Below are 24,616 nucleotides of genomic sequence, written 5' to 3' on the forward strand. Positions count from 1 at the left end.
TAATAGGAGGAGGAACGTTTGAACTGTATTTTCCGATAGGTAAAAAACGTATCTGAACAGCTAACAACAGTCTCATAGTCTACAATTGTAATTTTACTCAAACGGGAACATTTTACGATGTTTTTTTTTGTTTTGTGCTGTTGGTTAATCCATCAAAGTTCGAGGGAAGATATAGAATCACAGTCTACGTATGTTCTTCTAGAATAGAGGAGAAATAAGATGAATAAGCGAGGAAACAGTGCTGCCGAAGGAGTTCGTTAATTTACCGGTGAACAGAACTGAGTTCGTGTCTAGGTTTTGTGTAGTGTGTTTTGTTGTTGTGTCAGTATGAGCGTAAATTCTACCCAATAGACGACGGAAGCTGAAGGGGAGGGCTGGTGGTACGTACTATGTTTCACTTAGGCCAATTTCTTAGCTTTCATACCATTTTGGCGCCGTTTGGAACTGGAGGATGAGGTTTTGGCAGTTTTCTTAGCGACGACGGTGGTCTGCTCCAGCACGCTGAGCGCGATTCCGAACTGGGCCGCGTAGTAGGTCACCATGATGGCAATCTTGGCGTTACTCACCGGAGTATAGAACTTGTCGAAGGCGATAATACTGTCGGAAATGACGAACACCGCACTGCCCACTCCGCAAGTCAGCCGAAGGATATTCTGAAAGTAGAATAATTATAATTTTATTCGAAAAAAAACCTGGTCTTACCTTCACACTATCGATTCTGGCCCACGATCGCCAGCACATGGTCAGCAGCAGGGCGCCATAGATTGGAAGACAAATTTTGATGATCAGCGGCAGCTGATCGAACAGGAGTACCACAGCGGCCACGCCGGCACCGTACAGGGGCAGCCCAAGCCAGGGCCTTAACGGACTGAATCCGAACGCTGATATGTAGAATATCTGCGCCACGCCAAACGAGGCCATGCCGGCTTCGAACAGGTCATAGTTGAGCAGCAAATCACCCCCACAGGAGAAGATCAACCCGATCAGGATTAGCTGCTTGTAGCGGTGGCTGGAATGTGGAATAACAAGTGAGATTGAAAAGTGTTAAGTGTTACGTATGTAAAAACGTACGTTTTCTTCAGCTCGAATCCTGTTAGGAGCACAAAGATCCACAAACTAACGATCGGTAAGCATTTCAGAATGGTAGACGACGCCGACTGGGGTTCCGTTTGACCGATCAGTGAAAAGTACAGGGCTACCGTTATGAAAAAGAGAATCATACGTGGCCCACCGGTTTTGACCTGTGGAAAGAGAAAGCAAGATATAGGTTGAGAAGGGGTTGACGTATGTTTTTTGCACAAATCAGTCTGTATTTGCTCTATAAAATAATTCTACATCAATAATATACCGATTTAATTTCCCTACCCATGGGTGGAGGACTTGACGGTGATCTGTCAAGCGTATTTCCTAACGCAATTTTTGATTAGACAACTAATAATATAAATAATAATTTTTTATTTTATTTTTTATGCCCAGCTGAATAATATAAATAATAATATAGTAATAATATAATAGTAACAACTCAATATTCAATAACCACCCTAATAGCATTCGTTATGTTTGATTACGCTTGACTTATCACACCGCTGGTTTTAGTCTCGCATGACCTAACAAAACTAAATACTGGCGGGGTCGGTAGGGCTTAAGCGAGGTTTATACTAACCCTAACATTACTAACAAAACCTCGTGACTGACGTCCACCCATTGCACTCATAGATATAAAGTAGCATTACTAACCCTTCTAATTTCTCTCACAACTACTACTACTCATATTATCATTTTTCTATATATATACATGTGTGTGTGTTTTTTTTTTCTTCACTAAATATCAGCTATTTTAACTGCGCGAATTTCTTTATTCCCATATGTCAATCCCAGTTACAATCTGATTGCTGTCGGAACGTTTCTTTTTTCTCTTTGATTCGACCCATTATCGCGCATTTGGCACCGCAAAAATAGTTAGTCGCGCATCGTAACTTTTGTTAATTTCGGTATACCAATGCCCCATGCATTGAACGTCGACAGCTGTCTGGCATGTCTTTCTTGCTTGCGTCGTGAGTTGCGGGGTCGTTTCTTTATTCCAGGGGCGGGTGTGCTCTGACCCAGTGGAATAAAGAAATTCGTTATCAGTTGTACGTTTTTCCCTTTTTCTGCTAGAATGACTCTCTTGCGTCTATGGGTGGTTAAAGGGTTTAAAATATGTTGACAGCGTAAATGTGGATGTGTGTTGATTGTACTGTTTGGTTTTGTTGTTAATCCACTCCCTTCTCTCTTTTTCTTATCGTTCTGCGGCTGCGAGATGTAAATTGCCGCAGTAGAACAACGAAAAGAACCAGGTACGTGACATAGGGCAGGAACGCGAACGGTCTTGCATGGGACATGTCAAAGAGAGCGATCGAGGACAGATGACGGCATGAATAAAGGTAGCAGACGTGAGGAGGAACGACCAAGAACACGAGGAAGACTGCCGACATAAGTACCAACGGTTGGATGGCTTGGAAAGGTATAGCCAACACTACTGTGGTATGTAAGGTAAAATCGGTAATATGAACCGGTGATAACAGGTACGTTCTCCATTCAAATCATATATTTACCGTTGGAACCTCGAGTCCAGAGTAAATTTGTTCATCTGTGACTTTGGTCTTGTCAGGTTGAATTGCTCCTGGAGGTTTTGACCTTACATTCATTATATAACTTGGGCCTAGTGCAACAGTAACCAATAAAACAATCCGAAACCAAACTTGGAATCTATCAGATAGCCGTAAGGCTGCAGTGTCGAAGTAAGCAACATGGCTACGCTCTTCTGTAATACTGTTAGATTCCGCTCAAAGTCCCAGCTTTTAGATTCCAGCGTATTAACGCTACCGCTTGGCATATAAAATAAAAAAAATAAAAATACCGATTTAATTTATTCAGTTTGTGGGAAGCAGATGGCGAAAATTATCGTTTAATTTCGAACGACATGAAAATGGATGAAAATTCCTTACCCCAAACTGCAGGATGCTTGAGAAAAGCCTTAATTTTTACTAGCGGAAGAGTGTCATTTTCGATACATTCCTGAAACATCCTGAGTAGTTTCTGAGACATTTTGAAAACATTATTTTTCTATTGTATTGAAATTATATTGAGACAGTTTTGAAACATTTCAAAATTTTTCTGAGCTATTGCGAAACACTCTAAAAATACCCTCAAGACAGTTTTGAGACTTTTTTGAAACATTTCAAAGGCAGTTTTGAAACATCTTTCTCAACGGTTTTTGGAACAATTTCGACACTTTTCTGAAACATTTCAGAAAACCTATTTAAAACGTTTCAGGAGCATTAAGCAGGGTGGCCACTCATTTAACATTTTCGAGTTTCCGCATTTTTCCCGACTTTTTCCCGCTTGATTGCAAGAAATTCCCGATTGTCAAAAACGGTAACTAGGTTATGTTCTATTGACGGTTGAACGGTTGAACGTTAATTTTTGAACCTTAAATTGGAAATAATAGCGAACATCACTTCTACTGAATTTGCTCGGGACATTCTATGCAAACAGTTGATTAGTTACATGAAATGCAACTTTTGCCTTTCCATGGTAGACAGGTTAAATAAAAATTTTGCGATTTTCTCCAATTTGCGAATTTTCCACTAAGCAGTCAATAACCGTGTTAGCTATTTTGTGCATTCATTATGTTTGTCTGTCTTCTTAAAATATGATATAAGCACCGTTTTCATTCAACGCATAACAACCTATTAGGGCAACAACAAACAAAACAGCACTTTGCGTACAAAATATTTTTCCGTTGTTCAAATCATCGGAAAAAGTCATGGGAAGCCAAGGGTAAACATAAAACTACTTAACCTAAGAGTAAAAAATATTTTAAAATTGATAATTTAGGGAATAAACTTGTGATATGGATTTGCGTTTTTTTTTCTCAAATTAAAGATAATGTTATTTTACGTTCAGGAAAAATATTGCGATTTGACTGTAATTCGTTTATCACGCGTTACATATATTCAAAACTTTTCAGAAGTGAATTCACAACTTTTTTGGCATTTTGATTTGTTAGTCCATCAACGTTGCATCTCTCTGGTCATCTGCCAACATCTTCAACTTATTTGCATCCAGTGCTCAAAATGGTCAAGCTGATAAAAAAAATGATATTGGGGACCAACATTTCAAAATAAGTGATTTCGAAACTTAAAAAAATAACCTGGAAATCAGAAAAAAGATCTTAAATTATTATTTTTCAAATAAAAAGTCTTTACTGCACGAACATATCTTGCAGAAACCGTTGAAAAGGAAACAAATTTATTTTTAATTTCTTTTAAACTTTTCAAGAAAAAAAAAAATGTTTCCTGAAATTTTTCCAAATCCATTTTATTAGGATTTTTTTCTTAAGAATTTTTAGTTTTTATTTCTCCATGATCATCAATGTTCGGTTTACATTATGCAGTTTTCAAAAAATATAATAATATTTTTCAAAAATCGGCTCTTTAAAATGTTTAATTTAGAATATTTTCAATACTCAACTACTGCCAACAACTTTGCAGAAAACATCGCACCAATCAAACAAATCGTTCTGGTTTCGAAAAAAAAAAATCTTCAGAAATTTTATTTTTAAATTTATTTCCGTGTTCAAATAAACAACGTTGTAACATTTGGCAACTTAGAATTCAAAAAATAAGCTTTTTAAGATATTCATTTTCAATTTTTTTAAATAGAACTACTATCTACAGCTTTGCCGGAAACATCACACCAATCAAGCTAATTATTTTGGTTTTTAGAATATTTAAAGTAGGGTAGAGCGGGGCTAGTTGGTTACGGGGTAAGTTGGTCAATGAGAATATCTTCGAATCTACGTATCTAAAAAATCGTGTTATATGGGTGATACGTAGTAGATAACTAGAAAAATTAAATGACAAAATGGAGTACAGTTCTAATTAAGACGTATAATAAATACAGGTTGGTGCCAAATTGACCATCTAAACAAGTCTAAACAAAGCTAGCCAAATTGAAATGAACATGGTTCAACGTATTATGAAAGTCATTTTCGTTAATTTTAAGTTGTGCATAGCAAACTTTCGCCAAAATTTTATTTTCATATATTTCAAGTAATTTTCATATATAATACATGAGGGGCTAGTTGGTCACATACTTGCGGGGCTGGTTGGTCATATGCACATCATAAATGAATTCAAGTAACCAAGTAAATACAATTTCAGGAACAGTGCATTCCGTGATGCAAACTTAATCCAGGTGAAAACAGCATGTGCTTTGTTCAGCAAAATCATTTATTTGAAGCGATAAACTAATTGGTAAAAATTATCTCCATTTCATCGTCATTTTGATGAATATTTTATTGCACACTATAAATGCTAAGTCATTGATCTAAAATAACTATAACGTACACTAATGCATCGACAAATGCCATCTACCTGATGAAAATTTCGGCGAAAGCAAGTTTTTAACAACAAAAAAACTAATGTAGCTATAGTTTTGTGCTTGTGATTGCAGATGCGAATCTATAATTTGGCTCTGGTTCTCAATTTAATCCTTATTGTCTTTGATTTAGTTCCCAGCCAAACTATTAGAGAGATTTCAACATATACTTCTCGTCAGGTATGAAAGAGTAACACGATTTTTTTCATGCAATTATGAGTTACTTTTCTCATGGTTTGGGATTTCGGAAAACAAACGCATAAACAAAAAAACCGGATGCGGTTTGACCTCCGCTGAGACACTACAGGCTGCCGCAAATGCAGTGAGGAAGGAAAACTGAATTTTCCTTCCGCAATATAAATGGTCAATTTACCCCACACCCTGACCAACTTACCGCAGCTGAGGGGCTAGTTGGCCAATTTGACATCCATTCAAAAAACATAGAATATCCGCAAAATCATGAACTATTTTGTACAGTTTATATTTTTTCTAGATGCTATAGACTTAACACAACATTTCCATGTAATGAGTTTTTGCCATAATATTACCTACAAAAAATTACAGAACATTTTGACCAAAAGTGACCAACTAGCCCCGCTCTACCCTATTTTTGTTTATTGGCCACAAATTTAGCAGCCAACTGTTTAGTGCACGGGGTGATTGCGAGCTAGCGCAGACACTAACAATCTCTCTCGAGCCGAGACACGAACCTACGACGACTGAATAGTTAGGCCAGCACCGTACCCTGAGATCAGTTGCAAAGCAAAAAGCATGTAAAAAGTCGTATAAAATCGTTGTTATAAAATGTTTTTTTTGAAAAACCTCGCAAACGATTATGCTGTTTTCTAAGAACATTTCTGATTGTATTTACATCAAAAATAGTTTTTTTTTGCAGTCAAATTGTATAATTTATAGAAAAAAAATACGAATTTGAAATATGTACAAAAATTAGTTTTTCAAAAAATTCCAAAATAATGTTTATTTTGTGGCAAGTTTGCAATGTTTTTCAATAACTGCTCCGCATAGCAAGTTCGTCCCAAACCCAAATTTTCACCAGCATTGAGTTTCTTAGCGGAAATGGTAGCTAGTTTCGCTAGAGTTCACCAAATATTTCTTCAAAAAGACTAGCTGAAATGAAAATCTATTTGAAAAACTGAAGAATTAGAACTGTGTGCCACTTATTTTATCCTCAATATGTTTATTCAAATAACTAGTAATGTTAGTAAGATTATACAGTGAATCTTATTTTGCATTGCTCTTAGAAATTGAAACAGTTTCTATATGATGATGGTCCCACCTCATACCCCTACATCGGTTTGAGCTGGTCGATTTATCTAAAAAAGATATTATTTAAAGACATACAATGTAACCAGCAGGCAAACAAATAACGGACTGGTTATTAATACAGACATAGTAACCCTTCAAAAGAATACCAATAATTCGAAAATTAAAAAAAAACGATTTTCCAATAACATCATTGATCCAAGGCTCATCCAAAACGTTTCCAACCCGAAAATTATCTGGATTTGGTTAGGAATCGAACCTAACATTTAGGAGCTTTAACTAATCAGAATTGGTTCTGTATAACGATCCAAAACTACGAGAGAGATCCTATGATACTATAGTTATCGATAACGAGCTATACAGTCCACAGGCAAACCCAAGCCTGTTCAGTTTTTTCTCCCAACCCTTTGTTCTAAATCGTGAAAACAGATAAATATTAAAAATCTTAATGAAAATATATATATAATATTACAAACCAAAAAAGCAACTTATCAACCCGATATGCCTTTTGTTTCAATATTTATCCATCCATTTATCCAATATTTATCCAAATCCATCATCATCAATGAACATAATAACTTAGTGTACCAGATAAATTTGAAAAAAAAATATACTTAAATATTACAATCTTCTTTATTAATTAACAAAAAATTCGTTAAAATCTGTCTACAAAACAGATTTCATGTGTGAAATACAAAGCCTTTTAAACTCCGCCATTGTTGCTGCACGTTTCACTTGTCTGGGCATCGAATTGAAAAAGTTAATTCCTTTATACAACAGAGAGCTCTGTGATCTACTAAATAAAAAGTGTGGTGTTCTAGCGTCTTCCGCGTTTCTAGTGTTGTACCTATGGAAATCACTTCCCCTATCAATTCGATCACACAAATATCGAGGCAGCATATAATTAAAAATTTTATAAAGGAACACCATTGTCAAAAAATATACTCGTTGCTTCACAGAAAGCCATTGCAACGCGTCCAGCATGAAACTCGAGGAAGTGTATCTATAACATCTTAATATTAATCGCATTACTTTATTTTGTAACCGCTGTAATCTCAATATTTGTGTATTATTTGCAAGGAATAAGATGGATAAGCAAAAGTCTATATGTGGTGAAATGATTGACTTATACAACAAAATTTTACTACTAACAGTCAATTCATTTTTTAAACGGCACAGAATACCGTATTTTTTAGCCATTTTTCTGATGACGTTGTCAATGTGAGACTTGAAAGTTAACTTGTCATCAATGATTACTCCAAGATATTTTAACTCATTCACGCGATCAATCGTCTCACCATTAATTGCAATATTTACGTCTGGTCTGGAGTTGGCCGAAGAAATAATTAAATATTTTGTTTTGCTAATGTTTAGCTTAAGTTGTTTAAAATTTAACCAATTCGCCAGATAATGTAAGTCTTGGTTTAAAAGTGTTTCAACATCATTTGGATTTTTATCCGCAATGAACAGAACAGTGTCGTCGGCAAATAAATTTACATCAAACAACAAAATGGGCCCTAAAACACTTCCTTGCGGTACACCCAGTGTATTAGCAATGGAAGCTGATTCAGAATCATAAAAACGAGTCTTCTGAGTTCTAGCACACAAATAGCTTTAAAACCATTTATATGCTGTCCCTACGATACCAAAGCGCTTTAATGTTTGCAACAATAAGGGCCTAGAAATTGTTTCAAAAGCGCGTTTTAGATCCAGAAACACCGCAAAAATAGTTTCTTCAGCCTCGATTTTCTCTTTCCATTTTGCTAACACCAAATTCAATGCAGACTCACAAGAGTGTCCCTCTCGATAACCTGATTGTTCTGGGATCAGCAAATCATTACTGTTTATTTAAACATTAGCTAAATGCATTAGCTGGCCTTTATCAATTAGCTCCAAAATTTTCTCTAATGTGTGCAGTATATTAATGGGACGGAACTCTTCGGCTTTATCCGTCCCAGTAATTTTGGGGATAGGAGCCACAAGAGATTCCTTCCAAACTTCAGGCACGTGTCCTGTTTGTAAAGATTCGTTAACAAGGTCCAGCAGGTCGTGTCCAATTACATGAAAGCAATCTTGTATTACTTTTGCGTTGACATTGTCGATACCAGCCGATCTCTTCAAAGAGAAACAAATATCTTTCAACTCTGCAAAAGTAATAGGATGAAAACCATCAAATCTACAGTTATTATGGATCGGCTGTATTATCTCGTCAGGTTCATTGACCACATCAATACTTTGATTGATCGGTTGAACACTTTCAACGAAATAACTGTTAAATTTATTTGCAATAACTCGCGCGGAGTTTTCCTCAATACCATTGAAAGTTATGCACTGTGCTAATGTACTATTACTTTTCATTAATTTTTTTAAAGTTTTCCATAACTCTTTGCTGTTATTTTGATGTTGATCGATCTTCCGTTGTATATATGCACATCTAACCTTTTTCAAGGTGCGTGAATATATGTTTCGCGCCGCGGTGTTCCAATCATCGTTATCATTACTTCTACAATTTTTTTTATAACATTTATCTCTTCTACGTTTTAAACGCACAAGATCTAAAGAGTACCAGCTGTTCGAATTTTGTAACTCAACAAATTTTTCAGAAACTAGATTCTTGGTACAGTCTTCCAACGTTTTGGTTAGAACAGCTGCTTTATTGTCCAAATCTCCAGTTATTGGATGAAAATTCAAACTTCTTGAAACAAGCTGAGACATTGCTTGTTTCGAATAACTATTCCAGCACTTTATTTTTACTTTATCCTCTCGGTTTTGATCGTTTTCAATTGAAATACAAATTGTCTCATGGTCTGTTATTTTATAATCGGCCTCTGTGAAGGAATTAACATTATCAAAATTGGAGAACACATGATCAATCAAGGTACTAGAGTGTCTGGAAATTCTTGTAAATTGAAAAACTGTTTGTCTTAGATTGAAAAAACCGACTAATTGCTTTAATTGATTCGAGTTCGATCCACCAAGCCAATCAATATTGAAATCACCAGCAATTACGTTTAATTTATTCAAATCAACAAAATTTTCTCACCAGTTATCTAAAATTTCCAAAAAACGCTGGTCACTCGAACTGGGGGAATGGTAGACTATTCCAAAATTTCCCATCGTCATGCCTCTCTGATCGATATTCCCAGGAACCAATTGTTTTCGACAGATTCGTTTGATAGAATGTTGAACTTGACTGATTCCTTGGCGTAAATAGCAACCCCACCAGTATGTCTGGAATGTGAAAGGCAAAAAGCAACTTTATAACCCGGAATACTATATTGATCAAATGCATCAGCTTCCACTATGTGAGTTTCAGCCAGCAATACTAACATTGGTCGTTTTTTTTCACAAGATGCCGCAAAGCAACATAATTCGTGGATAAACCAGCAATATTAAGATAAACTATTTCTAATTTCCTCTCACATTGCATTTTCTTCAGCTGCTATTTACTTGACAACATGTTGCTTTTTCTTTTTTCAAACAGTCTCCGAAAAACTGGACACTGCGAACTTGATGCTGGATGTTTCGCGTCCAAATTCATTTTCAACTCATTATTATGTTTTAAACAATTTACGCATTTATAATCAGTAGAAGCGCATTCCGATGTTTTGTGCTTTTCACTGCATTTAGAGCATGTCTCAGGATTAACACACTCTGTGCTTTTATGACCAAATTCGCCACATTTAAAGCAACGCAATACATTTATGGCCTCTCGTACAAAACACTTGTCCCACCCAATGCTTACTTTTCTAGCATTCATTAGGCAGTTATAAGTGTCTAGATCAACTTCGATTATCACGTTAAACTTGTTATATTTGAAGCGTGAATTTTCATACTCGGCAATAACCTTTACTCCTTTAAAGCCGATGCTATCATTCTGACTTTTCAACAAGTCTATGAATTCATCGGAGGAATATCGATCACTCATTCCCACAATCTTCAACTTAGGCTTCGCGATTGTGGGAATAACAGCATTATATCGTTCACCCAGGTTGCTTTCAATGTCTTTTTTAACAACCTCAACATTATCCCCTACTGCACACTCTGCAATTATCGAGCCATTCTTACCGTTTCTAAAGTTCCTGATTTTGTGGATTTTTGGATCTAAAGTTTTTTTCAAAAAACATCTAGTATCTTCACTAGATTGAGAAGTCTCGACCGGTTTGATCACAATGACCGGCCGAGCCTTACGGTTTTCCTTTTTCTGTAATTTATTTGATATACTCCCAGTCGAACTCGCTAAAACATTCGCGTATGTTGGTAAACTTTCCGAAAAAACCTCGTCATCACGTACTAGTAACATCTTTTTACTGGGGTTAGAGTCCAATCTCATTTCGACTCCTTTTTCTGTTCATTGGACCATTATTTCTATCGCGATCGGTATTTAAGACTATTTGGTTTTTGAAATCATCCAGCTTTCTGGCAACACTGTTTACCAGACTCTCACGAAGAGAATCGCTGACAGATTTCAAAATAGTCTCGATCGCGTTAGAAACAGCAACATTTATCTGGGTTTCAATTTTGTAAGGCATCTCTCATCTTTGTCAACTAACTCAAAACATCATCTTTCCCACCGTCATCACAGGCTGATAAACACAAAACACATTTAAACACAATATTATCATTATCATTAACGACTTTCGCTGCTATTTTCGTGAGGGGCGGGCAAACTCTGTGGAACTGAGATTTGCATTTACCAACGCAAACAACCGGATCGTCGCTAATGCGAATGATATTACCACATTTGCCACAATCCATCTTCCCGCTGCAAACAAGCCGAAGCTGCTGCAGACCAATACGCTGGACTCGTCCAGCAGCAACGGAGGGTAAAGGCAAATGAACAATGAAAAAACACAACAATGAAATTTCAATCAGCAGCCGTAGCGTCTATATAACATAGATGCGTTGGTCGGCGCTGGTATAAAATAAATCGATAAAAAACAGAATAAATTAAAAGCATTCAAAGACACTTTTACTTATCCGTTGAGATATCCAATTATGCCGTCGGATCACTAGCACTAGATCACCAAAAGCACTTGATTTCACACAAAATAAAATAGCTTTTAAATCAGCACACTAGTGGTACACAAGCTACCATGCTCACCGTCATCACTTGCACTATTGTACAAATGAGAATTTATGTTTGATTCTCTCACTAAAAACGTTTTCGGTTTTTATGCTATTCTAAGACATTTGGTGTCAACATTTATTTTATTTGAAAAGCAGGACTGATAAAAGTGGTCAGCTGGTCAGCGGGTCAAAAAAGTAAGTTTAGTGACTTTTTGATTAAAAAATTGACTGCTGAAAATGTGACTTTTAAGGGACCAACTTGCAGTCTTGCACTTCCAACTTCTCTATCATTTGTAATTGCATCATACACAATACTACGAAAAAATCTTGGTAACAAAATCCCGATTGAATAAAAAAATTCCCGACTTTTTCCCGCATTTTTCCCGATGTAATTCAATTCCCGACTTTTTCCCGCATTTCCCGTTTTCCCGATTGAGTGGCCACCCTGATTAAGGCCCGAATACACACACGACGCAATGACACCTTTTCCATACAAAATAGAAGGCGTGATCGCTATACCGCCTTCCATTTTGTATGGAGAAGGCGCCATTACGCCGTGTGTGTATTTGGGCGTTTGAAACATCTGATTTTGACACACTTTTTTGGACATTTAACCGTAATTTCTAAGAAATTTTAAAAACAGTTTTTTTGGCATTTTTTAAATTATATTAAGATAGTTTTTAAATATTTGAAAACTTTTCTGAGCTGTTTTGATACACTTTTGAAACATTATTAAAATACTTAGGGGCAGTTTTGAAATCTTTCTGAAACCTTTTGTAGACATCATGAAAACATATGAAAAACAACAGCACCATTTTTGAACATTTTAAAGACATTTTCGAATCATTTCTGGAACATTAGAAGAGTATAGAGACAAGCTTATTTTAATAAGAGGAAAACCAAAGTATTTGGAAAAGAACTTTCAGGCGGTTTTCGAGACATTTGTTTTAAAAACTTTCGACTTACATTGAAAATATTTTTGGGTTATTTTTGCAGTATTTTTGAAATCTTCCTTGAGGAAGAGTATTGATCCATTTTTGAAACTACATATGTTTATGTTTTTCTATGCCTGGGTTTATTCTCAGGGTTCTTTCGATCCCCCTACTTGACATTTTCCTCACAATAAATTACAAAAAAGATTCACACACAATTGAATATCCGTCGAAATTCGGCAGGGTAACTTAGCTCGGTAAAGGAAAGCAGTGAAGTCTATATATAGGTGTGTAGAGAGAAGGGTAAAAGTATAAACATCCGTCACTAATCACAGTGACAAAAGTTACCTTCCTTTCCCTTAAGGTCATTAGAGATTCAGAGGTATTCCCTGACCGACCGTAAGGACGTAGCCGGCGTCATTATCGATCTATACAAAGCGGAAGCTACCGAATTGTTTCACATTGAGGATGGTAAATTAATCCCAGATTAGTCATCTTACGGCGGTTTTTCGTGCAACTTCTCTGAGATATTTTAGAACATTAGGGACATTTTTTAATCTCTTCTAAATTATTCTGAGGACATTTTTGAGACATTTCTACGACAGTTTTTCAAAACATTTCTGGAACATTCTTGAAATCTCACTAACAAATTTTAGAAATACTCTAAGAAGAATTGTGGAAAAATTTGAAACATTTTTAATACACTTAAGAGGTCATGATTACCGAACAGTTTTGAGCAAAGTGAACAAATTTTTAGGACATCTTTAAGATAATTTTGACACGTTTTGAAGTTATTTTAGGATTTTCAAGATATTAGTTGCGCGATTGATAACGAATTTCTTTATTCCACTGCATTCGGGCAAATCTGCCGAGGAATAAAGAAACGATATCGCAATTTACGAAGCAAGTGAGAAAGAGATGCCAGATAATTTTTTACCAACTAAGCACGTGCGGTGGCGGGTTGAAGCTGACAAATTTTACAGTGCGCTTCGGGCAGTACGCCAGGTCAATACTGGGTCAAATTCGAGCGAATAAAGAAGGGTTTTGACAGCAGTTAGGTTGCTTTCAGGTCAAAACGAGGTGAGCTGGTGGAATAAAGAAATTCGCTTGAAGTTCTCACTGTTCGTACCAGCAGTAAGTGTCAATTTAACATATCTAAAACGAGATGAACTGAAAAGTTGTAAACAAACCGTTTCGAAAGATTTTATTGTTGCCTCATATAAAAATCTCCGGTTTAATATCAAATAATCGTCATTTGCGGGAATTGTAACTGTTCTCGCTCTATTTAAAACGCATCGGGAGTCAAAAATAGTAGGATTGTATCCAAGACACAACCGCATAACTGACGTAGAACTACGCACATTAACAACAAATGCAAAGTCTACTATTGCTTGCTCAAATCAAGAATCTCTTCACTGCTTGTTAAGTTACCCTGATGAGGGCAGCTTGCTGTTCAAAATTAAAAGATGATGCTGATCGCAGCCTTTGTTCTGCCCAACAGTGGGGGAATAAGGCACTCTGACAAACACACACACTGAAAAAGCTGCATCGCACGAAGAAGGCCGAAGCCCTCAACTGGCAAATCGAGACGTTTGCTGCTTTCGCGCTGCTGCTGATATGTGACCAATCAAGTAAGTGATTCGTTTAAGCCGAAAGCAAATCCGGAAAGCCAGCAGATACTGGTGCAAACCGTTGCTGCTACTGCTACAACCCACTACGCTACGGCTAATACAGGACCAAGCGTTCGTCCCATCATTCAAGGCACTCTGACAATCACACTGCAAAAGCTGTTTGCACACTTAGTAAGTTGATCCAGCATAGAGAATGTGTTGTTGCCAAAATAAAGCAAAGCTTAATCGTGGGGAAGAAGGCCGAATCGACAAATCGAAACGTTTGCTGCTATCACGCTGATTCGTTTAAGCCGAAAGCATATTCGGAAAGTCAGCTGCTACTGCCGCAATCCGCTACGCTGCGACTAACTAGATATGCTATTCTGTCGACCTCTTGAGGGAAAGCCAGCAATCAAGGACGTAATTTTAGTTTCCACAAGGCTTGACAATTTTGGGCGCATGCGTGTATTATTTTCTAATCGATTGCTGTAAGACTGAAAAAAATCGGTTGAAAACAAACCGATTTATAAGGATTTGAAAAGGGGCAAATTTCGTCCCCTTCTCGTCAATAGATTTCCAATTTCGTAGGTAGGCTAAAAAAAAACGTAGTTCCCAAAAACTTCGTAGACCCAGGAACGCAGTTATACTGGAGTTGTCCGCCAAGCCATTTTCAAGCGACTGCATGCTATGGGAATGTATCAAAAACAAGGCACTTGAGTTCCTTATGACTTGAAGCCAAGAAATGTTGAGCGTTGTTTTTCCACCTGTGATCTACTGCTCCAGCGGTAAAAAAGGAAGGGGTTTCTTCATCGTATCGTGAAGGGTGATGAATAATAGATTCGTTACAGTAACCTAAAGAAAACAAAGTCTTGGGACTGCCCGGTTATGCTTCTACGCCACCGATTCGGCCGAATATACACGCTATGAATACTTTGTATTTGGTAGGACCAGATCAGTGTTATTTATTATGAGCTATTGAAATAGAACGAAGCCATCACTGAAGAACAAATCGATTCAAGAAACAACATTAAATAGCCAATATTTTCGTTTTTTTTTTCAAAACCACAATAGCCCAGCAGGGTAAGCAGGCTCAACTTGCAAGGGAAGCTAGCCGCCTAAAGCTAGAAATCCTGGGACTGAGCGAAGTCCATTGGCCGGGCACTGGCGAACACATGACATCATTGGGGTAAGTCTTGCTCTACTTTGGCATACGAGGTGAAGGGGAAAGTCGGTAAAGGCGGACACTGCGGGTAAGATGGACACTTTCAAAATTTCACAAACTAGAATGTTTTATGGAAATTTGTTGATGCAGATATTTTCTTTATAATATGTCAATACTTTTGAGACGCTCTGTTGAATCACAGCAAGCGAGCTGTCAAATTTGTTAACAAAATAAACATTTTCTTCGTGGACGTGCTATTCGATATAGTTTCTACTCTACAGAAAATAGGAAAAATCTAGTGAAACTTCTGTGTTTCGTGTGTTTCAGACAGCAATTACAATTCAATACGTCTTTTACTTGATAACTGGTGAGAATCCAGCGGTTTTTCGACGTTTCAGTACAGAGCTACGATTGATTGAAAAAATTGCAGCCAGGTCGGGCAAGACGGACACATTAAGGTAGGGAAAGATGGACACACGAGTTTTCTCGCTTGTATTATCGATTGCGTTCTACAGATGCCAACAAAATACATTCGTAAAAGTAATCGGCAGTCATGGACCACTCAGCAATTGGAACAGGCCATAAAGGCTGTTAAAAGTGGATCACCAGTGAAAACAGCTGCGGAGAACTATGCAGTTCCACGAACCTAGCTAATTCGCCACCTGGCGGAGCCAGTTGTATTATCTCGATTAGGACCACTTGATTCCGCGTTCAATCCCCAACAAGAAAAGGAGCTGGTACAGCATCTACTGGATTCGGAAAAGAGGTTCTAGGGAATCACAATAACCAACGTTCGAAAGCATTTGATTTGGCCGATAAAAACGCATTAAGGCACCCATTCAACAAATCTACCAAGATGGTAGGAAGAGCTTGGCTAAGTAACTTTTTAAAACGAAATCCCGAATTGACTTTTCGTAAACCTGAAGCTACCTCTGCTGCCCGAGCAAGGGGCTTCAATAAACCTTCTGTGTATTCATTTTACGATTCACTGGAAGAAACGCTAAAGGATCCTAAGTTTACGCCTGATAGAATTTTAAACGCCGATGAGACTAGTGTTTGTACTGTTAGTTATTGTTATATACGAATTCGAGCGAATAAAGAAGGGTTTTGACAGCAGTTAGGTTGCTTTCAGGTCAAAACGAGGTGAGCTGGTGGAATAAAGAAATTCGCTTGAAGTTCTCACTGTTCGTACCAGCAGTAAGTGTCAATTTAACATATCTAAAACGAGATGAACTGAAAAGCTGTAAACAAACCGTTTCGAAAGATTTTATTGTTGCCTCATATAAAAATCTCCGGTTTAATATCAAATAATCGTCATTTGCGGGAATTGTAACTGTTCTCGCTCTATTTAAAACGCATCGGGAGTCAAAAATAGTAGGATTGTATCCAAGACACAACCGCATAACTGACGTAGAACTACGCACATTAACAACAAATGCAAAGTCTACTATTGCTTGCTCAAATCAAGAATCTCTTCACTGCTTGTTAAGTTACCCTGATGAGGGCAGCTTGCTGTTCAAAATTAAAAGATGATGCTGATCGCAGCCTTTGTTCTGCCCAACAGTGGGGGAATAAGGCACTCTGACAAACACACACACTGAAAAAGCTGCATCGCACGAAGAAGGCCGAAGCCCTCAACTGGCAAATCGAGACGTGTGCTGCTTTCGCGCTGCTGCTGATATGTGACCAATCAAGTAAGTGATTCGTTTAAGCCGAAAGCAAATCCGGAAAGCCAGCAGATACTGGTGCAAACCGTTGCTGCTACTGCTACAACCCACTACGCTACGGCTAATACAGGACCAAGCGTTCGTCCCATCATTCAAGGCACTCTGACAATCACACTGCAAAAGCTGTTTGCACACTTAGTAAGTTGATCCAGCATAGAGAATGTGTTGTTGCCAAAATAAAGCAAAGCTTAATCGTGGGGAAGAAGGCCGAATCGACAAATCGAAACGTTTGCTGCTATCACGCTGATTCGTTTAAGCCGAAAGCATATTCGGAAAGTCAGCTGCTACTGCCGCAATCCGCTACGCTGCGACTAACTAGATATGCTATTCTGTCGACCTCTTGAGGGAAAGCCAGCAATCAAGGACGTAATTTTAGTTTCCACAAGGCTTGACAATTTTGGGCGCATGCGTGTATTATTTTCTAATCGATTGCTGTAAGACTGAAAAAAATCGGTTGAAAACAAACCGATTTATAAGGATTTGAAAAGGGGCAAATTTCGTCCCCTTCTCGTCAATAGATTTCCAATTTCGTAGGTAGGCTAAAAAAAAACGTAGTTCCCAAAAACTTCGTAGACCCAGGAACGCAGTTATACTGGAGTTGTCCGCCAAGCCATTTTCAAGCGACTGCATGCTATGGGAATGTATCAAAAACAAGGCACTTGAGTTCCTTATGACTTGAAGCCAAGAAATGTTGAGCGTTGTTTTTCCACCTGTGATCTACTGCTCCAGCGGTAAAAAAGGAAGGGGTTTCTTCATCGTATCGTGAAGGGTGATGAATAATAGATTCGTTACAGTAACCTAAAGAAAACAAAGTCTTGGGACTGCCCGGTTATGCTTCTACGCCACCGATTCGGCCGAATATACACGCTATGAATACTTTGTATTTGGTAGGACCAGATCAGTGTTATTTATTATGAGCTATTGAAATAGAACGAAGCCATCACTGAAGAACAAATCGATTCAAGAAACAACATTAAATAGCCAATATTTTCGTTTTTTTTTTCAAAACCACAATAGCCCAGCAGGGTAAGCAGGCTCAACTTGCAAGGGAAGCTAGCCGCCTAAAGCTAGAAATCCTGGGACTGAGCGAAGTCCATTGGCCGGGCACTGGCGAACACATGACATCATTGGGGTAAGTCTTGCTCTACTTTGGCATACGAGGTGAAGGGGAAAGTCGGTAAAGGCGGACACTGCGGGTAAGATGGACACTTTCAAAATTTCACAAACTAGAATGTTTTATGGAAATTTGTTGATGCAGATATTTTCTTTATAATATGTCAATACTTTTGAGACGCTCTGTTGAATCACAGCAAGCGAGCTGTCAAATTTGTTAACAAAATAAACATTTTCTTCGTGGACGTGCTATTCGATATAGTTTCTACTCTACAGAAAATAGGAAAAATCTAGTGAAACTTCTGTGTTTCGTGTGTTTCAGACAGCAATTACAATTCAATACGTCTTTTACTTGATAACTGGTGAGAATCCAGCGGTTTTTCGACGTTTCAGTACAGAGCTACGATTGATTGAAAAAATTGCAGCCAGGTCGGGCAAGACGGACACATTAAGGTAGGGAAAGATGGACACACGAGTTTTCTCGCTTGTATTATCGATTGCGTTCTACAGATGCCAACAAAATACATTCGTAAAAGTAATCGGCAGTCATGGACCACTCAGCAATTGGAACAGGCCATAAAGGCTGTTAAAAGTGGATCACCAGTGAAAACAGCTGCGGAGAACTATGCAGTTCCACGAACCTAGCTAATTCGCCACCTGGCGGAGCCAGTTGTATTATCTCGATTAGGACCACTTGATTCCGCGTTCAATCCCCAACAAGAAAAGGAGCTGGTACAGCATCTACTGGATTCGGAAAAGAGGTTCTAGGGAATCACAATAACCAACGTTCGAAAGCATTTGATTTGGCCGATAAAAACGCATTAAGGCACCCATTCAACAAATCTACCAAGATGGTAGGAAGAGCTTGGCTAAGTAACTTTTTAAAACGAAATCCCGAATTGACTTTTCGTAAACCTGAAGCTACCTCTGCTGCCCGAGCAAGGGGCTTCAATAAACCTTCTGTGTATGCATTTTACGATTCACTGGAAGAAACGCTAAAGGATCCTAAGTTTACGCCTGATAGAATTTTAAACGCCGATGAGACTAGTGTTTGTACTGTTAGTTATTGTTATATACATGAAATTAGTCGGTATACAAATAATGGAAAACGTTTACTTTCAACCCCCCACAGGTCCCTCCCAAGAAGGTTAAAGTGGCAGCACTAAAAGGCAAAAAACAAGTGGGTGGCATTACATCTGCCGAACGCGGGGAAACAGTCACAGCCGTAATGTGCATGTCAGTGACTAGACAGCACCTCCCACCGTTTTCCATTTTTCCTCGTCTGCGGATGCACGAAACTTTAAAAAAAGGGGCACCACGTGGAAGCAAATTTGCATTTAACGCATCAGGTTACATGACAGCCGAGATTTTCAATGAGTGGTTTAATCACTTTTTGGAGTACGTGAAACCATCTGAAGACAAACCTGCCTTGCTTATAATCAATGGTCACGCGTCGCACACGAAGAACCTAGCTTTCACCGAAACAGCTAGAGCTAACTTCGTTAAGGTTCTTGTTTTACCTCCCCACACTAGCAATAAACTGCAACCGCTTGACGTGTCTTTCATGGCACCCTTCAAAATTACTCACAAGAAGTAGATAATTTCCTCCAGCAAAATCCAGGTAAAGTTGTCAGACAATATGACATCGTCAAGCTAATGAAACCGGCATTCATCAAAGCGGCTACCCTGGAGATAGCTGAGAATGGCTTCAAAAAAACAGGGGTGACATTGCGCATTTCGCTTCGAGTAACTCGAATCGAGAGAAATCAAACTCGTTTCGAGGTGGAGTTGGTATTGCGTATTATTTTCGACACCCCAATTTTATTGCAGTCAACTTTTTCGGTAATATTATACGAAATCGGTTGATAAATCTTGATATTTATCGTTTATCCGACACATTGATATCACACCGGCGCCTAATAATGCAACGATAAATACTTTATAATATTTAATATTGGAAATATTCCGCCATATATCAATAGTGTCTTGCCCCTAGAGATTGGTATTTTTCACGTTTATAATAAGATTTGTCCTTAAAACAACATATCAATCTTTGAATGTTTTACTACGATTCTTCTAGTGATGAAAATGGTTTTAGGAATATACAAAGACGTAAACAATAATACATGAGTATTAGGCTTACATTAAATGAAACAAAGTTAGTTATTTTCTGATGCAAAAGATTTTTTTTCATGGTTTCGTCAACATTTCAAGATAAGGCGGGGAGCACTCAAACCTATTTGAAGTACAATATTTCATTTTCCTCCAAACTGCACTAGTACAATCTCTGTTCCGTTAAAGTTAGCTCTTACTTTAAATCTAGTCGCTAGTGGATCCTACCAAATTAATGTATTTCCGCTCCACAGATGTTTAGTGAAATTATTTATGTTTTAGTCAACAAACTTAGGTACAAACGAACGCCTTCAACTTATCGACCATTTTTTATCACTTTCGAGCTAAAAAATGCTCGATCAAACCATTACGTAATGCCATTTTTGCTCGAAGATCAACTGCAATAATACGCCATCTACTCGTTTCGAGCTCGAATCGAAATCGCCAATGTCAAATGTGGTCGAAACGAACAAAAATCACTCGAAACGAAATGCGCAATGCCACCCCAGGAATTTGGCCGTTTAGTCGGAATGTTTTTGACGAAGATGATTTTGCTCCGGCTACGGTGACTGAGCAATCAGCCCCTGAGTCACCTCACAAAGAAGAGGTGCTTCTATTGGATATTGAAGCCGTTCCAGCACAATTGAACACCAACCGTATTTCTTGTAAGGATAAAGAAATTCAAGTGTTTCCTGAAGACATCATCGCTCATTTGACTGAACCAGACAGCTTTGCAACAGTCAATAAACCGGTGTTTGAAGTGCCTCCGTCGGCGGTACTTCCGTTACCGAAAATGATCACCCCACGGGTCACGAAGTGAAAACGCCAAGCAGAAAAGGCAGCTGACATAACAACTGCTCAGTACGTTGATACCTTGAAAAGAGCAAAAGCTGCGAAGGATATACAATCGATCAAGAAAGAACGGAATCCACGATCTTCAAAGAAGCCTAAGCAAACTCAGAGCAAAGCGGACTGATCTGATAATCTATGCGGAAAATGCGGAAGGCAGTTTTCTGATTCAGATGTCGGTACGGGCTGGATAATATGCTTGAAATGCGTTTCTTGGTTTCACGCAGAATGTTTTCCTTCGGCTGAAACAATTTGCCAGAATTGTTTTTAATTTGAACTTATGTTATGTATATTGAATAAAATTCTTGTTGAAATATTTTAATGTATATTCATGCATTACTTAATTAAATTTTCCACCAAATAAAGCATTCACATTCTACGTGTATAGGATTTTTGTGATTGCAGACTTCCTTCTTTTTTTGCGTAGACATTTGTTGAAAAAAATTTGTAAATTTCATATGGGTCGTAAATAATTGACCACAAATAAATCACTCTTACTCTCGAACTATCCACGCATAACCACCAAACACTTTGAACACAATACTACGTAACGTACTACAACTTTTCCGTAAGTGTCCATCTTTCCCACACCAGGTGTCCGTCTTTCCCAACCATGCCAAAAAACAGCAATTTGACGACTTATTTTCGAAGACCCGAAATGCATAGAAAGTGAAAAAAAAAACAGTATACCAAAGTTAATTATGATAACAAATGATCCTAAGTTTCAGTTCGTATGACTACTGCGATCAAAAAAGCTATATCTGAGTCAATATTAGGATTGTACCTTAGAGTGTCCGTCTTTACCTACTTTCCCCAAATTGGTGCTTTTTACGGGAGTCACTTCACTAAAATCAGAGTGAAGTGAAGAGAGTCCTATTACGAGACTCACGTAAGTGAGAAAAGGGTCGCAAAGTAATACCTGCCGTTAAATCTGGGGTGACATTGCGCATTTCGTTTCGAGTAACTCGAACAAGCTAAATGAGCGCTGGTGGGGGTTACGTTTTGTTTTTCGTATGTTTTTCGAGTTTGCGGGTTAGATGAGCCGAAGGACAAATGACAATGACAGCTCCTTTTGAGCTTAAAGCAAAACTGGCAGTATGTGACGTACTGGAAAATAGTGAAAATCGCTCGAATCGAGGTTCACAATGCCACCCCTGGGTTATTATGAGTGTCATATCACTGAAGTGAAAACGGAAAAAGCGAAGTTTCGCGTGGAATTATTCCACGACCATTTTGAACGGTGAAATGATTTCACGAAGATGGGAAAGGTTTAAAAATCGATTCATTTGTGATCTAATGATGATATATATCGGATTTATTTTCCGGTAACAATACGAATCATGTTTTTTTCTGAAAAAAAACGACTCTCTGGGACTTACAAATTTTGAGCTGCGGCCAATGGAACGTAAGAAAAAAAATGCGGAAATTGTTAAAAATGGAAATAAAATAAAATAAATGGAAAAATGCGCATTGTTAATAGCTGTTTCCAACCGGCTACAGTATGTGCGAAAAGAATGCACTGAAAATGGCATTGAGCAACTTTGGGTAAGCGTGTGTACTGAAGATCGAAATATTTGTGTTGGTGTTGTCTACCTTACTCCTGAAAATGCTATTGACACTAATGCCATTGAGAGGCACCTTGATTCCGTGTCGGCTATTTCTAATCACACTCTGGTTTTGCTTATCCCGATCCGTCAGAATCCGTTTTCTCACGGTCCAATTCTTCCCTTATTGATGGAATGGACTCGCTAAATATGTTGCAGTTGAACACGGTTAGGAATGAACGAAATCGTACATTGGATCTCGAATTCGTTTACGAAACAGCTTCTAAAAATTGTGTAGTGTCTGAAGCCCCTGAATCACTAATCGAAGCTGACGCGCATCACCCTGCTTTGCTCGCAACATCAACCTGTAGGAAAAATATTCGTTTCGCAGAAGTAGCGGACTACAGGCGGCTAAATTTTTCTAAAACCGATTTTGAAGGACTGAATTGCTCCCTTAAAAATTTAAATTGGCACCTTTTACTAAATGCTGATGTGAATGCTGCTGTTGAAGGTTTCTCTTCAATTTTGAATGAGCTGTTCACTATTCACGTTCCTGTTTCGCGTCCTCGGTCCTCGGACCCTCTCTGGTCGAATCGGCGACTTCGAACACTCAAACGTATTAGAGCAGCTGCGCTTAGGCACTATACTAAGCACCGCAACCCAGTATCCAAACGCTAGTTTAATTGCGCCAGTAGCAACTATAGAAATTACAAGCGCTTTCTCTACAAGCAATATGTGATAAAAACGCAATCAGACCTTGAACGAAATCCAAAGCGGTTTTGGAAATTTGTAAACGAAAAACGGAAAGAAACCGGACTCCCATGTACCATGTTTCTTGAGAACGAATCTGCCAGCTCACCCGATGGAATCTGTGATTTATTTGCCGAACATTTCTCGAGCGTTTTCAAGCCAAATTCTGCAGCAAGTCCAAAGAGCTATTCAAGATGTTTCAACTAACTTGATTAGTCTGTCAAATGTGCAGTTTACTGACAACGATGTTTTGACAGCTCTAGGGAAAATGATGTCCTCCTTGTCCCCTGGACCAGATGGAATTCCTGCCATTGTACTTAACCCTTGAATGCTCACGACATAAAATCATAAAATCATGAAAAAAACATAAAATCTTTGTTTAACAGGTTTACTGCTCCAAAACTAACCAATATGCATAAAAAAAATTGAAAGATTTCTTTTTCAATGTGCAAATATTACCATGTTGTTTTTAAACAACACTGTGACTTTATCGCAGAATAAAGTCGAAACAATTACTTTTGTTAACAGTAATTGTAAAATTGACCTTTTCTTAGTATAATTACTGATAATTCAGACATTTTCACTAACCACTAATCTTATTTTAAAATTTATTTACAAAGACAGTCAGCACCAGTCGGGAATCTCGCCATGTTTTTTATTTCATTTCCGAGATTTTGACAGCAAAAATAAAAACAAAACATTATAATACAGCACTTCCAGCTGTTAAGTTTTCTTAGTTAGAGTCTAGAGAGCTGTTCTAATGAATTATATTTCTCAAAAATACTAAAATACATATATTTTAAAACGTTTTAAATAGTGTTGTTTTAAAACAACATTGCGCATTTAAGGGTTAAAAAATGTGCAGCACTGCTATGTGTACCTCTTAGGATTATTTTCAACAAATCGCTGGCACAGTCAGAGTATCCATTATTGTGGAAAAAAACCTTTCTGTTTCCTGTTTTCAAGCACGGCTACAAGCAAAACATTGTAAATTATCGTGGTATAACCTCGTTATGTGCAAGTTCCAAGTTGCTTGAAA

The 24,616-nt window shown here is 37.9% G+C and overlaps 3 protein-coding genes across 7 annotated transcripts in view; 2 read left to right on the top strand and 1 right to left on the bottom strand.

Annotated features, from left to right (window-relative positions):
• Positions 1 to 3: 3 nt before the first annotated feature.
• Positions 4 to 24,616, bottom strand: part of LOC129716676 (lysoplasmalogenase-like protein TMEM86A) — a 35,199-nt gene continuing 10,586 nt past the window's right edge. For 4 of the 5 annotated variants that reach the window (XR_008726659.1, XR_008726662.1, XR_008726660.1 and 1 more), the window contains 4 exons: positions 1,072 to 1,241; positions 703 to 1,009; positions 267 to 653; positions 4 to 198 (listed from right to left, as the gene is read on the bottom strand). Coding sequence is in view for 1 of the 5 variants with exons in the window: in XM_055666516.1 (XP_055522491.1) it covers positions 399 to 653; positions 703 to 1,009; positions 1,072 to 1,241 (732 nt within the window). In the remaining 4 variants the exon portion in view is untranslated. Of the gene's footprint in view, positions 654 to 702; positions 1,010 to 1,071; positions 1,242 to 24,616 lie in introns of all 5 variants that reach the window. The other variant, XM_055666516.1, reaches the window with a different exon arrangement.
• Positions 6,261 to 24,616, top strand: part of LOC129716665 (uncharacterized) — a 35,037-nt gene continuing 16,681 nt past the window's right edge. Inside the window, exons 1-3 of the transcript XR_008726657.1 lie at positions 6,261 to 15,506; positions 15,810 to 15,940; positions 15,998 to 18,341. The gene's annotated coding sequence lies outside the window, so the exon portion shown is untranslated. The remainder of the gene's footprint in view (positions 15,507 to 15,809; positions 15,941 to 15,997; positions 18,342 to 24,616) is intronic.
• On the top strand, positions 18,372 to 20,012 carry LOC129716690 (uncharacterized). The gene is made up of 3 exons (XM_055666526.1): positions 18,372 to 18,775; positions 18,833 to 19,380; positions 19,455 to 20,012. Exons 2-3 carry the CDS (start codon positions 19,174 to 19,176, stop codon positions 19,917 to 19,919), a joined length of 672 nt encoding a protein of 223 aa, XP_055522501.1. The 5' UTR covers positions 18,372 to 18,775; positions 18,833 to 19,173; the 3' UTR covers positions 19,920 to 20,012.

Source organism: Wyeomyia smithii, chromosome 1, assembly GCF_029784165.1.
Source record: "Wyeomyia smithii strain HCP4-BCI-WySm-NY-G18 chromosome 1, ASM2978416v1, whole genome shotgun sequence".
In the NCBI taxonomy this organism is placed as follows: domain Eukaryota; kingdom Metazoa; phylum Arthropoda; class Insecta; order Diptera; family Culicidae; genus Wyeomyia; species Wyeomyia smithii.